The 14487-nt window shown below is 52.8% G+C and overlaps 1 protein-coding gene and 1 long non-coding RNA gene across 3 annotated transcripts in view; one reads left to right on the top strand and one right to left on the bottom strand.

Annotated features, from left to right (window-relative positions):
- LOC146444034 (uncharacterized) lies at nucleotides 1-8647 on the bottom strand. The gene is made up of 2 exons (XR_014855474.1): nucleotides 8519-8647; nucleotides 1-559 (listed from the first exon to the last, which is right to left on the bottom strand). It is a non-coding gene; the product is annotated as an uncharacterized LOC146444034 (long non-coding RNA).
- Nucleotides 3061-14487, top strand: part of KCNE1 (potassium voltage-gated channel subfamily E regulatory subunit 1) — a 74708-nt gene continuing 63281 nt past the window's right edge. Inside the window, exons 1-2 of one of the 2 annotated variants that reach the window (XM_085075543.1) lie at nucleotides 3061-3823; nucleotides 12421-13230. In XM_085075543.1, the coding sequence (XP_084931669.1) occupies nucleotides 12459-12839 (381 nt within the window). In that variant the 5' untranslated portion in view covers nucleotides 3061-3823; nucleotides 12421-12458 and the 3' untranslated portion in view covers nucleotides 12840-13230. Of the gene's footprint in view, nucleotides 3824-12123; nucleotides 13231-14487 lie in introns of those variants that run through there. The other variant, XM_085075468.1, reaches the window with a different exon arrangement.

Raw genomic sequence — 14487 nt, 5'->3', positions numbered from 1 at the left:
TGGCTTCAACCTCAATTTATTGCCTATTATCAATCAAAGTGAAATGCCAGGGGATTTTTCCTGGGGAGACAGAACAGAAGCCTTTTGTGCTGCGTTTGCAGTGGGTGGAGCTGGGGAGGAAGCAATCCTCCTCCTTGGGAACTGGAGAAAACACCCCAAGTATTTGCACTGACTTTGCCCTGAGTGCATTTGCTTTGTTGGCTGTTTGGGGCATGGAGGGAAATTCTGGCTCAGCTTGAAAGGCAAAAGGCTTGGTTGGACACACCTGGCCAGGGTGGCTGCTGGTGGCCTTGCTGAGCCACCACAGCCAGTCTGTGTTCTCCAGAGGGGTGTTGGGGGTCACAGAGGCACACATGGGATATCACAGAGTATTTTTCCCTGTCAGAGTGGTCAGGCACTGGAATGAGCTGCCCAGGGAGGTTTGCAGTCCCTGTCTCTGGCAGTGCTCAGGAGGAGTCTGGATGTGGCCCTTGGGGACATGGTTTGGGTGATGCTGGTGCTGCTGGGGTGGCACTGGCTGATCCTGAAGGGCTCTTCCCACCCTGATGATTCTCTGACCCTGTAAAAGCCACATTTGCAGGTAATTTGTTGTTAATCTCAATAAAAAAAACAAACAAAACAACCCAAACCCAACCCAACTCATTCTGTGATCCAAACCCACCGGAGAGTTTGGATGTTGCAGCTTTCATTAAACAGAAGTGTTGATATCTTGATTATTTCAGGTTTGTTTCTTGGTTTCAAGCAGTTTTGTTATCCTGATTTATCACTGCTGTGAGGAGAAGCATCCAGATCATGGACACCTCTGCCAGGCTGGGACAGTGGAAGGTGTCCCTGCCATGGCAGGGGTGGAATGGGATGATATTTAAGGTCACTTCCACCCCAAACCATTGGATATTATTGCATGCATGACTTTTTGGATGAGATTCCAGAGAAAAAAAAATCCCATGGAAGATTTTTCTGTTGCCTGGGGAAATAAGGGGTTAATTTAGAACTTCAAGTGCAGTGGAGCAAAGAAAGATTTTGGTTTCCTGCCACTGCTTTGTCCTAGAAAGCTTCACTTTTAGGGACACCTCTCTTTGACTCTTCTCAAGAGGTTCCCTCATCTCCCCCAATTAAATCAAGGCTGTCAACGTGTTTAATTAATTTGCCATCAGAAGCCTGATTGCATTTAGTGAAGGATGAGAAGCACTGGAGATGTTTAAGCTCAGCTTTGCTAGGGCAGAGCTGAGTGGGGGAGAATTCCAACCCAGCAGTAGCATGGAGGCAAAGGATGAAAATATTCCTCATCATTCCCAGTGATCCTCACTAGCCACAGCACTCCTGTGATGGCCACAGGTGGTTAAAACTCTTAAAGTGGACAAGAATTCCACTTAGTTTTTAAAAAATTTGGGTTAAAAGGTGATGCCAAGCTGAGTGGGGCTGGTCAGGATAAAAAACATCTCCTTGGTGAGATCTGCTGGAAAATATTTTGGATGGTAAATGTGTTGCATTAATGGGCTTTGATTCATGGATGGGGTTTGGAAAGGAAGCTTTCCAAACAGAAGGAATAATGTGCTAAATCTGGTAGAGTGGGTTGATCAACAGGAATTCACTTTTTCCATTTCCTGGTGTGGAACAAACAAACCAGGTTTAAAATTAGTAAATCCTTCAGGCATTGCCTTAGGAATGGCATGGTAGAGTAATCCCAGAGTTATGGGATGGCTGAGCTGGAAAGGACATTAAAGATTATCCAGTTCCCAATTCCCACCCTTCCCAGGCTGCTCCAAACCCCAATGTCCAACCTGGAAGTGAACATTCCAGGGATCCAGGGGCAGCCACAGCTTCTCTTCTTCTCTCTCTCTCTCTCTCCACCTTCCCAGGGAAGAATTCCTTCGCAATTTCTAATCCAAAACTGCTCTCATTCGGCCAGCAGCAGGAATTTCTGCATGGCAAGGGTGCTCAGGCCTTGGCAGGAGCTGCCCAGGGAGGTTTGCAGTCCCCATCCCTGCAGGTGTCCCAGGAAGGCCTGGCTGTGGCACTCAGTGCTCTGGGCTGGGGACAAGGTGCCCATTGGGCACAGCTGGGACTCAATGGTCTTGAAGTTCTTTTCCAACCTAAATCCTGGGATTTTGTGAAATCAAAAGGGTTCTGTAGCAATTTGGGATTTCCATGAAGGAGCTGCTCTCCCAAAGTTTGGATTTTCCAAAGTGCCTTTGTGTGGATCTGAAGCTGATTTTACCCTCAGCTTTTCCTCTAGATGCAACTTGTTTTCTGGGGACTTTTCAGTCACGAGACAGCAGAAGTTTGGATATTTTTAAAAGGAGGGGAAACAGGAAAGTCCATTAAAACATCTCAGTAATGAAGCCCAACTCTTTTCCAATCATTGTCCTTAAGGTCACCTCATCCCTCACTTGTGCTGCTGTTATCCCTGGATTGTGATTTAGGCAAAAACCACAGGGTGGGCAACACCAGGGCCTTTTTCAGCCCTGACTGACACCCAGAAGATATTCAGCTTTCCCTGGGCAGAATGGGAATCCTGAGTTCAGCACCAACCCCTTGGTGAAGGCAGGAGGAATGTGTGGCAGCCTGATTTAAGGAGGGACAGTTTCACTCTGTGCCTGGCCTATTGTTTGGAGTGGGAGGGAATTAAAAAAAAAAACTGGGAAGACTTGTTTGCCCTGGAAGAAAAGAAATGCCTGAAGTAATGAAAATGTGGGGGGGGAGAGGAAAAAGTCCATGTGGGGATAAATATAGACATGGGAAGGGCAGGAGCAGAGCAGGAGGGAGCTGGGTGAGAGTCAGGGCAGGGGAATGCGGTGGGAAGGACTTGGGGTCCTGTCCATGCCTGGGTGGGCATTCCAGAGGGCATGGAATGCCAGGATGGGGTGGGTTGGGCTGGGAGGGACATTAAATCCCACCCAGTGCCACCCCAGCCATGGCAGGGACACCTTCCACTGTCCCAGGCTGCTCCAAGCCCCAGTGTCCAACCTGGCCTTGGACACTGCCAGGGATCCAGGGGCAGCCACAGCTTCTCTGGGAATTCCATCCCAGGGCCTCCCCACCCTGCCAGGGAACAATTCCTTCCTGATACCACATTCCCTCCTGTCCTATCACTCCATCTCCTTGTGAAATGTCCTCTCCAGCTTTCCTGAAGCTCCTTCAGGTACTGGAAGGCTTCTGGAAGATCCCCCCTGAACACTGATGATCCACAACATATCCAGTGCAGCCCTAAAACTCATTCCCTCCCCATAATGTCCTCTTTTTCTCTTCAGACATCAAAGAAAGAAAAGGGAACACATTTATCAGTCATGCAGAGTTCAGCAGAAAGCTCAGGAGAAGGAAGGAGCTCTCTGAAGTTCAGAAGTCTGACCCAGAGAAGCTGTGGCTGCCCCTGGATCCCTGGCAGTGTCCAAGGCCAGGCTGGACATTGGGGCTTGGAGCAGCCTGGGACAGTGGGAGGTGTCCCTGCCATGGCTGGGGTGGGATGAGAGGATTTTTAAGCGAAAAGATTCACTTTGAGCAATGTCAGGACATCCTCAGGGGAGCTGCACTTTGGGGAGCTCTGTCTCTGTCCTTCCTCAGCCACTGAAGGCAGATGATCACCCCAAAATCTATTTGTTCTCATCAGCACTTCCTCCAGCTCTTGCCTTCCTCAGCTCTGGGAGAGCTTTGAGTTCAGCAGGAGCTGAACAAGTCAAACTTTGGGCAGTGCTGGACTCTGTCTTGGAGGATTTTCCAACCCCAGTGATCCTGTGATGTTCCAGTGCTGACAGGAGAAGGGAGAGAAGGATCTGCCTGGGAGAAGGAACTCTGTGTTCTCCTCCTCAGCCAGTGCTGCTCCCAGGTAAGGATTTCAGTGCCTCCTGATGGAATTTGCAGAACTTCAGCCCACAGAGGGGAGCAGAGGAGAAACACCAACACTGTGCACTGCTAACTAGGGAATGATCAGGGAATCCTGGGATGCTTTGGGATGGGAGGGACATTAAAGCCCATCCAGTGCCACCCCATTCCATGGGCAGGGACACCTTCCACTGTCCAGGGAAGCTGTGGCTGCCCCTGGATCCCTGGCAGTGTCCAAGGTTGGGCTGGATGGGGCTTGGAGCACCTGGGACAGTGGGAGGTGTCCCTGCCCGTGGAATTGGAGGAGTTTTGAGGTCCCTCCCAACCCCAACAATGCCATCATTCCATGACCTGTCTCCTCTGCTGCTGCTCAGGAAGGTATTTTGGGCACAATTCCAAAATTTCTGGCTCTCCCTCAAGGCCATGAAGGAGGTTTGACTTTCCTTACAGCAAGCTTGGAATGAAGTTGCTCCTGCTAACATGGTTAAATCCATGGAAAACTGGGGTAAGGAAGCTCAGGACAGAGCAAACCCACACCAGTGATGGCTGCAGGGACACAGCTGCACATCAGGGACACTCCTGATCCTCTCCCTCCACTGGGGATCAGGGGAGCAGGATCAGAGAGGCTCCAGAGGTTTGGGAAGGTTGGGAATCAGCTCCTGCTGCTCCCATTTGGAGCTGGGGAAAACCAGCCCAGCAGGAAGACACACAGGGCTGCCTGGAGAGAAAAGCTTATCTTGGCCTCACACCGTAACACAGGCACTTGTAAAGAAGAGGAAATGAGATAAAGAAATTACTCAGGGCTGCTGCTGCCTCTGAAAAACTTCCTTGATAAGTGAGGCAAGGCTGAGGCTCACGTGCTGTGAAGCTGGGGGTGCTGGGGGCAGAAAGCTTTAGTTATTTCAGCTCAATTAACAGAAAGGTTTCTCTCAGTTTTGCTTCTCAGGACAGAAAGTTCCCCTGCCTGTGATTTGGCTGTTCTCCTGAGCTGGGGGTATTTTTGAGGTTTTTCCTTGTTGCTCTCCTGACTTTCCCCAGCAATTTGGTGCAAATTCCTGGGAGCTTGGAGAGGATGTTTGGACAGATCATTCCCCTTGCACCACGGGGGCATCTCTGAGCTTTGCCTCCCCTGACAATGCCACCAGCAAAACTGGTTTCTGGGCAGAAAATATTTCTTTTTCTTGGTGTGTTGGGAGTTCTTTTTCCATGGAAAGGGTGCTCAGGCCTTGGCAGGAGCTGCCCAGGGAGGTTTGCAGTCCCCATGGCTGCAGGTGTCCCAGCAAGGCCTGGCTGTGGCACTCAGTGCTCTGGACAAGGTGGCCATTGGGCACAGCTGGGACTGCATGGGCTGGGAGGGCTTTGCCAGCCTCAGGGATTTTGGGATCTGCTGATAAAAATGTGGGGATAAAATGCCCTCTGAGGTGGTTGGGTTCAGCAGAGGAAAAGCCAAAGGTTCCATATTTTTGCTGTAGGAACATCCTGCCAAAGGAGATCCTGGCAAACAGACCAGGTGCTCAATACTTTAAACACTGTGAGGATGAACAAAGCTCCAGTGATGTGGTGATTCCAGGCCAGGTTGGACATTGGGGTTGGAGCAGCCTGGGACAGTGGAAGGTGTCCCTGCCATGGCAGAGAATGGAACAAAATTAACTTTAAGGTCCTTTCCAACCCAAACCATTCCATGATTCCATGTGCTGCTGGGAAGGGTTTGTTTGAGCTTGGGATGCACAGCCTCAGCTTCCTCCCTCTGCCTAAATCCCACAGCCTGTGGGAGCTGATATCCCCAACTTGCTCTCAGGAGATCCCAGAATCCCACACTGGGTTGGGTTGGAGGAAACCTTAAAGCCCAACCAGCCCTTTCCAAAAGTTTCATCTGTCAGCACATTTTTCATTTAACATTGGGGTTTTTTCTCCAGTCTAAATTGGATTTCAGTGCCAGGCTGCCAGTGTTCCCAGTGGAGTTAATCCCCACAGCTCCAGTGCCTTTTCCAGGGAAAAGGGGAAATTCACTGAAAGAATAAAGTGTATTTTCTGCTCCCCATCCTTATTTCTTTCCTCAAAAAAAGGCAAATTTAAAAACAAAAGCCTTCCAGGAATACAGTTTCAAGGGACCTGCGAGACCCTGTGCTGTGAAATGTCCTTTGTCACCTTGCAGGGAAAGCTTCCTGAGCGATTCCATCACTCCACAGGTCGGCATTGAACTGAGAAAATGAAATCTGTGGCTACTGACAGATCCAGGAGGGCAAACAGAATTCTTACCTGGAGTTGCAGCTCTATAAAAAATATATTAAATAATGATCTCCCTGTCACAGGCGCTCTCAAGTCCCCCCAAAGTCAAATAGAAGTTACAGAGATGTTGCTGGAAAAACAGATCTGCTCTGATGGAGAGAGGAGCTGCCTGTGGGCTGGAAACCTCTCTGGTGGGACTGGGAGGGGAGTGGGGACCACAGAGACCCTGAGATCCCCTAAAATTAACCCTAAAATGGCCTAGTTTGGGTTGGGACCTTAAAGATCTTCCCATTCCATGGGCAGGGACACCTTCCACTGTCCCAGGCTGCTCCAAGCCCCAATGTCCAACCTGGCCTTGGACACTGCCAGGGATCCAGGGGCAGCCACAGCTTCTCTGGGAATTCCATCCCAGGGCCTCCCCACCCTGCCAGGGAACAATTCCTAATTCCCAATCTCCCATCTCTCCCTGCCCTCTGGCAGTGGGAAGCCATTCCCTGTGTCCTGTCCCTCCATCCTTGTCCCCAGTCCCTCTCCAGCTCTCCTGGAGCTGCTTTATGCCCTGGCAGGAGCTCTGAGCTCTCCCTGGATCCTTCCCTTCTCCAGGTGAACATTACCAGCTCTCCCAGCCTGATCCAGCCCTGCAGCAGCTCTGTGGCTCCTCTGGGCTCATTCCAGCAGCTCCACATCCTTCCTGTGCTGGGAATTGCAGAGCTGGAGGAGCAGTGCTGGTGGGATCACCCAGGGCACAGGGGAGGCCTGGATTCCCTCCCTCCCTCCCTCCCAGGCCCCCTCTGTCCCCTCAAGGCCTTGGTGACCTCCCTGCTCCCTCCGGGTGACACCACACCCACCCGAGGTGACACAAGAGCCCTGCCTGGGGGCAAGGGGACAGGAAATGGGGCCATGGTGCCCAGCCTGGGCTCCCAGTGCCACCCTTGGTGGCCAGCCTGGCCTTGTCCCCAGTGCTCCCTCCCCATTCCTGTCCCTCCAGCACCACTCCCAGCCCACAGCCTGGCTCCTCTCCCACACCTCCACCCCAGGGAGTCAGGGAAGTGACAGGAGCTGATTTTGTCCCAGATTTCCCCCACGAGGAGGAAGCAGGGCCTGACTGGTCACTCTCTGCTGTCACTGACCACCCACACCCTCCTCCTCTTCCTCCTCCTCCTGTCTCTAAAAAGCACCCAAAAGATCTCAGAGGGGAACTCCTGGGGGGTGTGAAAAGAAGAAGGATCAGAGCTCAGAGCTTCCCAGGAGCAAAGGAAAACTGAATTTGGCTGCCCTGGAGGGGAGAAGCTGAGCAGACAGGGGCTGGGCCAGGAGAAAGTCCGATTTTTCCAGGGTTTTGGGCCAGTCTGGGAAATGAATTCTACAGCGTGTTCTTACATTTGGATGCAGCAGTGGCTCAGGTGAGGAAAAGAAGGGCTGCATCCACACCCCAAGGAAAAATGGAATAAAGCTGTGGAAAAGTGGGGAGTGAGGAAATACCGAATTGTTGTTCTCATCCCTTTGTTTAAATCCCTCAATCACCACCTCAGTTCCTCTCTCCAGCTGCTGCCCTGGCAACAGGACCTGGAAAAGAGTGGCAGGCAAGAGGAGGCATCCCAAACCCATCCCAAACTCATCCCATCCCAAATGCCACCCCATCCCAAATCCATCCCAAATGCCATCCCATCCCATATCCAATCCCAAACTCCATCCCCATCCCTGCTTTTTGGAGCTGCTAGCAGTCCTAAGGTCACTGTCCCTGCCATGGCCCCTGGAGTGCTGAGGGGCTGTTATCCTACACCTGAAGGAGTTTAAATGCATCTTTCAAAGCTGATAAATCCATTTTATGGTCGCCTGGTGGGCATTGATGAGTCCTCCCTCTGGCTCAGTGGTGAGCACAGACACTTCTTCCTCACCTGGGAACTAGGGTGAGATTTTGGGTGGGTTTTTATTGTTTAGGTGGTGGTATGAGTGAGCCAGTGCTCCCTGGAATGAGCTCCCCTTCCTCCTCACAGCCCAAAATGTGCAATATGCCTGCAGGATGGGCGTCGAGGAGTGTCAGGGGGACAGGGCAGCATCACTGGGAATGTCCTGACACCTTCCTGGAGTAGAGGAGCCTGAGGGGCTGCAGGACCTGGAGTTGGGCCAGGGCAGCTCAGGCTGGAGCTCAGGAAAGGTTGTTCTCCCAGAGGGTGCTGGCACTGCCCAGGCTCCCCAGGGAATGGGCACAGCCTGAGGCTGCCAGAGCTCCAGGAGCCTTTGGACAGCACTGCCAGGGATGTCCAGGCTGGCATTGCTGGGGGTCTGGGCAGGGCAGGGGTGGCACTGGATGTTCCTCTGGCTCCTTCCAGCTCAGGATATTCCATAATTCCCTCTCTCCCGTGCTGCGGTGCCCCTCAGCACCTCCCCCTGGGCACCTGCACCTCACCCAGCACTGGCAGTGCCTCCTGCCCTCCCCCAGCCCGGCAGTTTCCCTGTTCCCTCTCACCTGAGCCAGGGGACAGTGACAGCCGGGCTGCTGTCCCTGCAGCAACCAGGAGCCAGCTCAGCTCACACCATCCTCCAGGAGCTTCTCCAGAGCTGGAAAAGCTCTCTCCATCTCCCCACTTCTCGTTCCCCAGGAGGGGCTGGAGCTCTGCAGCAGGTCTGTCGGGCGCTCCGGGATGGCAGCAGGGGTGGCGGAAAGCTGGGAAGCTGCAGGAGCTCCGAGCTGCCGGGCAGCAGAGCTGAACTGATGGAGGAGCAGGAGCTGAGCTCTGCTGCCAGCCTTTGTTTGCTGTTCCAGCCGTGCCAGTGTTTGCTGCTGCGGGCTGGGAGCGATCCCGAGGCAGCTGCATCCCCCGGGGATAAACTCGGCGGGATGGTTTCTAGGGAGGATCGCTGCCTTTTCCCCCACGGAATAGTGGGATGGGTAGAGTATGAGAGAGAAGTGAATTTCTGGATTGTGGGCAGAGAAAAATTGGGGATTTGGGGAGAATGTCACTGCACAGGGGCTGCTTTTTAAGGAGCCGAGGTGTTGCCCAGGTGAGCAGGGCAGGACGGCCTGGGCAGGCAGGGAGAGGCTGTGGATTTGGCACAGACAGGTGGGAGCTGCAGGAGGTGTTTGCAGACCCCAGAACTGCAGATCCCTCCCTTTCCTCCCGGGATGTGCTGCTGCCCCAGCAGTGCCCTGAATGCTGCTGCCTTGCAAAATTGCCAGCAGCTGGAGCAGGGAAATGGGGCTGTCTTGTGCAATGGAGAATGGTGTCTGACCTACTCAGCCCAGAAGGAACGGCAGGGAAACCAGCCAGCGAGGTCAGTGGATCTTTACGGTGGTGGAGAAGCAGGGTTTGGGCAGAAAATCTGGGAGCTGGTGATGTGCTGTGCTGATTTTTGCTCCAAGATTTTTGCTCAGTTTTTTTTTTTTTTTTCCTGTGGCATCAATCCATGAGAAGTTTGTGCTAGAGCTGTGTTTGCTAAAGGTGAGAGTCGCTCTGGAATGCCTGGGTTCCTGGGGCTGCTTGCTGATGCTTTTGGCAGCACTAGGAGAGAGGGTTGGAGATGTTTGCTTGGTGGAAATTGAAATAGAGCTTCTTTGATTTGGGAGAGGTGAGAAAATGGGGTTAGTGGAGGAGCAGCTGGCACTGAACACTGATCTCTGCTTGGGTGATTAATAGCAACTTAAACCTCAACAGGGAAGAGAAACAGAGCCAGCCAGAGAATCAGTTTTCATGGAATGGGTTGGGAGGAACCTCAAAGCTCACCTAGTTCCATCCCCAGCCATGGCAGGGACACCTTCCACTGTCCCAGGCTGCTCCAAGCCCCAATGTCCAACCTGGCCTTGGACACTGCCAGGGATCCAGGGGCAGCCACAGCTTCTCTGGGAATTCCATCCCAGGGCCTCCCCACCCTGCCAGGGAACAATTCCTAATTCCCAAGATCCCATCTCTCCCTGCCCTCTGGCACTTTGCAGCCATTCCCTGTGTCCTGTCCCTGCAGCCCTTGGCAATTGTCTCTCTCCATGTTTCCTGCAGCTCCTTCAGGCACCAAAAGGCCACAATGAGGTCACCCCAAAGCTTCTCCTCTCCAGGCTGAACAATCCCAGCTCTGCCAGCCTTTCCTCCCAGCAGAGCTGCTCCATCCCTCTGCTCATCCTGCTGCCTCCTCTGCACTCTTTCCAACACCCACTGCTCGAGGACAAAATTCCTACTGAGCTCCAAAGCCAAATGTCAACACTCTGAGGTGCTTTACAGGACAGAAAACTCCTCTTTCCCTTTGAACCCTGGTGGCAGCAGCAGCCTCTGGCAGCACAGGCTTTTCTGGAGCTGAGCTGAGCTGCTGGAGATCAGCCCAGCCCAGGCAGGGCAGGAAGGGCTGGGCTGGAGCTGAAGGTTCCCACTGGGCTGGGTGCCCTCCACTGGGAGCAGGATCCAGGCTCAGGGAGCAGATTCCAGGCTCATGGAGCAGATTCCAGACCCATGGAGTAGGATCCAGGCTCAGGGAGCAGGATCCAGGCTCCTTTGGAGCAGACAGAGCCACTGTGCTCTGCCTTTATTAGGAAGCATCCAGGTTTAAGTCAGTCCTGCCGACAGCAGCTCCAGGATGTGCCACATGCAGCTGCAAATCCCTGTGTTTGGAGTCCAAGGTTTGGGAATGCTCATGGCCTCAGCACCCAAACAGGCAGCAGGAGCTCTCCAGAGGCCCAGCCTGGGTCAGACCCTGCAGCTCTGGGATGTGGCTCCTGGAATGGCTTTTGCAGCTCCATGGCTGTGGGGATTTGGGTGTTGAAGAAATGAGGGAAAGGTCATAAAATCAGAGAATCCCAGACTGGGTTGGGTTGGGAGGGAGAAAGCCCATCCAGTGCCACCAGGGACACCTTCCACTGTCCCAGGCTGCTCCAAGCCCCATGTCCTACCTGGCCATGAATGGAGCTACAAGGGAAGTGGAAAGAGACAATTTCCAAGGGCTGGAAATTGTCCTTCTCAACCCAAATCATTCCATGACTCCATGAGAATTCCCCAGCCTGGGCTCAGTTCTTCAGCCTCAAACCCCTGGCTGCTCACATGAAAAGCTCAGACTGAAAATCAGCACAAGCAGTTGTTAATTACCAATTAATTCTGGTGTGACCCTCTTCATGTGGGTGGGAATTCTGTTCCCTGGGCTGTGGCAGGACTTGTAAGCATAGAACACACCAGGGAAATGTTTTGTTTTCCCCCTCAGGGATGCTGGGGCACAAGACCAGAGTCCTGTCTCTGTCCCTCTGTCCCTCTGTCCCTGCAGCTCCTTGTGCAGCATTTATTCCATGACAAGGCACAAACCAACCCAAGGAAGCCTCCAGGTAGCTGCTGCTCCTGCAGGGTCATTCCCAGCAGCTGGAGCTCCTGGAAAATATCCCTGAGCCTTCATCATCCCCTCCCAGAGGTGTCACTCCTGCCATGGGCTTCATTGCCATCTGGACGGATTAGAAATGCTTCTAATGCAGTTCCTCTTCAAAAAACCCCAAACAACAATAGCTGAGTGTTGTGGAGAAGGATTTGCTGAGCTGCTCCCATGGATTTAAAGCTGTAGGAAGCCCTGGCAGCCACCCCAAGGTGCTGTCACAGAAGTCACCTTGAATGACAATGCCCCATTCAGGTGCCCAAGGGCTGAGCCAGAGGGATGTTCTTGTCTTCGTTCTCCAGACTCATTAAAATGAGTTACTGTGGTGGGGTTGTCAGTCATGGAGGAGGAAAGGCTGGCAGAGCTGGGATTGTTCAGCCTGGAGAGGAGAAGCTTTGGGGTGACCTCATTGTGGCCTTTTGGTGCCTGAAGGAGCTGCAGGAAACATGGAGAGAGACAATTGCCAAGGGCTGCAGGGACAGGACACAGGGAATGGCTGCAAAGTGCCAGAGGGCAGGGAGAGATGGGATCTTGGGAATTAGGAATTGTTCCCTGGCAGGGTGGGGAGGCCCTGGGATGGAATTCCCAGAGAAGCTGTGGCTGCCCCTGGATCCCTGGCAGTGTCCAAGGCCAGGTTGGACATTGGGGCTTGGAGCAGCCTGGGACAGTGCAAGGTGTCCCTGCCATGGCTGGGGTGGAGTTGGATGGGCTTTCAGGTCCTTTCCAACCCAGAGATCCAAGCTGTCCCTCTGCCTGGGACACTCCTCATGCTTAGGAGGCTCTGGGGGGAGTCCTGGACTGTAAATCCAGCAGGGAGGTCGGGGTGAGGTCTGTGCCTGCTGCACACACAGTCTGTGAAGTCCCAGGGTGCTCTGAAGTTGTTGCTGGGGATGGACTCAGCCCTGCCTGGGTTGCAAACAGGAGGTGAGAACCTCTCCAGCTCCATCCAGGTGAATGAGGGGAACCTCTCAAGGGAGACAGAGAAAATTCCCTTTTATCTGATGCCACTTCCTGATTTCTATCCTTTTCCAGCCAAAGGAAAGAAGCAGCGCCAAGGACAGAAAATCACAATGCTGGTGCTGTCGAACAGCACAGCCCTCAACCTCCTCCTGTCCAAACTGCTCCAGGACTGCCTGAATCAGACCAACAGCTCAACCCCCTCACAGGTGAGGAGCACCAGCAACAACCTGGAGATCATCTACGTGCTGCTGATGGTGGGGCTGTTCGGCTTCTTCACGGTGGGGGTGATGGTGACCAACCTGCGGGCGCGGCGCCTCGAGGGACCCCGCGACCCCTACAACACCTACATCGCCACCGACGCCTGGCACCAGAAGGACAAGCAGTATTTCCAGGCCAAGATCATCGAGAATTACAAGCTCTGCTGTGTGCTGGAGAACCAGCTGGCCGTGGAGCAGCCAGGCATGAAGATCCCGGAGGAGAAAACTCCCTAGGGGAAGGGGGGAAAGGATTGTGCGTGGTATGGGGATGATGTGAGCGATGCTGCTGATGGCCAGGGGAGCTCCTGGACCTTCTGCAGAGCCACCAGGCTGAGGAATGGGATGGTGAAGCTGATGGATCTGGGATATCCCAGTGCCCGGCACTGGTGTCCTGCTGGAATCATTGGGAGATCAACATTGGGACACATGTGGAATATCATGGACTCATCAGCTTCACCCGCTGAAACACAGCTGGAGGAGAGCAGGGAGAGATGGGATTTTGGGAATAAATCCCTTCCTGGGAGGGTGGGGAGGCCCTGGGATGGAATTCCCAGAGAAGCTGTGGCTGCCCCTGGATCCCTGGCAGTGTCCAAGGCCAGGCTGGAGCAGCCTGGGACAGTGGAAGGTGTCCCTGCTCATGCAATGGGATGATCTGTAAGGTCCCTTCCAACCCAAACCAGTCTGGAATTCTCTGATTCTCTAAAAAGGCAAATCTCAGGGTTGCCAATGTGCAATTAGAACCTAATTAAAACCAAACACAAGCCAGAGGTGTTAATTGCCAAGCATGGCATAGACAACCATTTTCGAGAATGACCAAAAAGCAGCGGAAAGATTTCATTTGCATTTTTGTCCAGCTTAGAAGAATGATTTTATAAATTGTACAATGCTGTGCTAACCTATTTCCTTCAGAATCAGGGATGACATTTCAGGGAAAATTTCCCATGTTTTTCCAAGAAGTATTTCTGTGGAAAAACGCAGACTTTGGAGGGACATTGTTTAGTGACTGTCGTGGGTGTGGCACTTGGGGACATGGGTTGGTGCTCGAAGACCTTGGAAGGCTTTTCCCACATAAACAATTCCATGACTGTAATTCCTAGCAGGTCTCCCAGACTGCTCTTGCTAGCTATTTTCCATTTCCTTCTCATGGATGGGGCTTGGTCCTGGCAGCAAAATCAACCTCCAAAACTTGAGCAGCCCACGGGGTCTGGGCCATGGGAGTGGATAACATTCCCAAATTTCAATCCCAATTAATTCTTGCCCAGGGCCTAAATGCCAGCCCATGGTTGGGAAGGGAATTTCCACTCTGGGAAGAATAATAGCTGCTGTTTAATCTCACACAGGTGATGTCTGTGCTTAACTCAGAGCCCGGAGCAGCTCCCAGAGCAGTTCCCTGTTATCTATCCCAAAATCCAACACAAAATCCATATCAGGAAGGTTTTCCTTCCCTCCTCCATAGCTAGATCTGGAGGGACAGGGCAGCCAAATTCAGCTTCTGTGGCACCAATCACCTTCTGTCTGTTCAAAGGGAGAATTCCATCTCCCCTGGACATTGGGTTCCTTAAAAGAACAGCTCTGCCAGCTTGGAGCTTGTCTGGGATGAATTCAGCCACAGTCTGGGCAGGAGTGGTTCTTTTATTTCTGCTCCGCAGATACAAATCCCATTTTTAGCTGCTGGAGAGGAAGGAGAAGTGGGAAAGGCTGGAAATAAGAGCAGAGCAGCTGCTTCCAAGGCAAGGCAAGGGCAGAGAGCTTGGTAGGGAAGCAATTCCAGCAGGGCTCTTTTCCAGGCACTTCTTTAGCACTGCACTTTCCTCTCAGTAATATTCCAGCCGTGTCTGTGTTCCCAGAACACTCAGGACACTTCAAAATATGGGGCTGGTTT

Source organism: Lichenostomus cassidix, chromosome 1 (genome assembly GCF_008360975.1).
Source record: "Lichenostomus cassidix isolate B80296 chromosome 1, HeHo_3.0, whole genome shotgun sequence".
Taxonomy (NCBI): domain Eukaryota; kingdom Metazoa; phylum Chordata; class Aves; order Passeriformes; family Meliphagidae; genus Lichenostomus; species Lichenostomus cassidix.
This window is presented reverse-complemented; position numbering and strand designations above follow the sequence as displayed.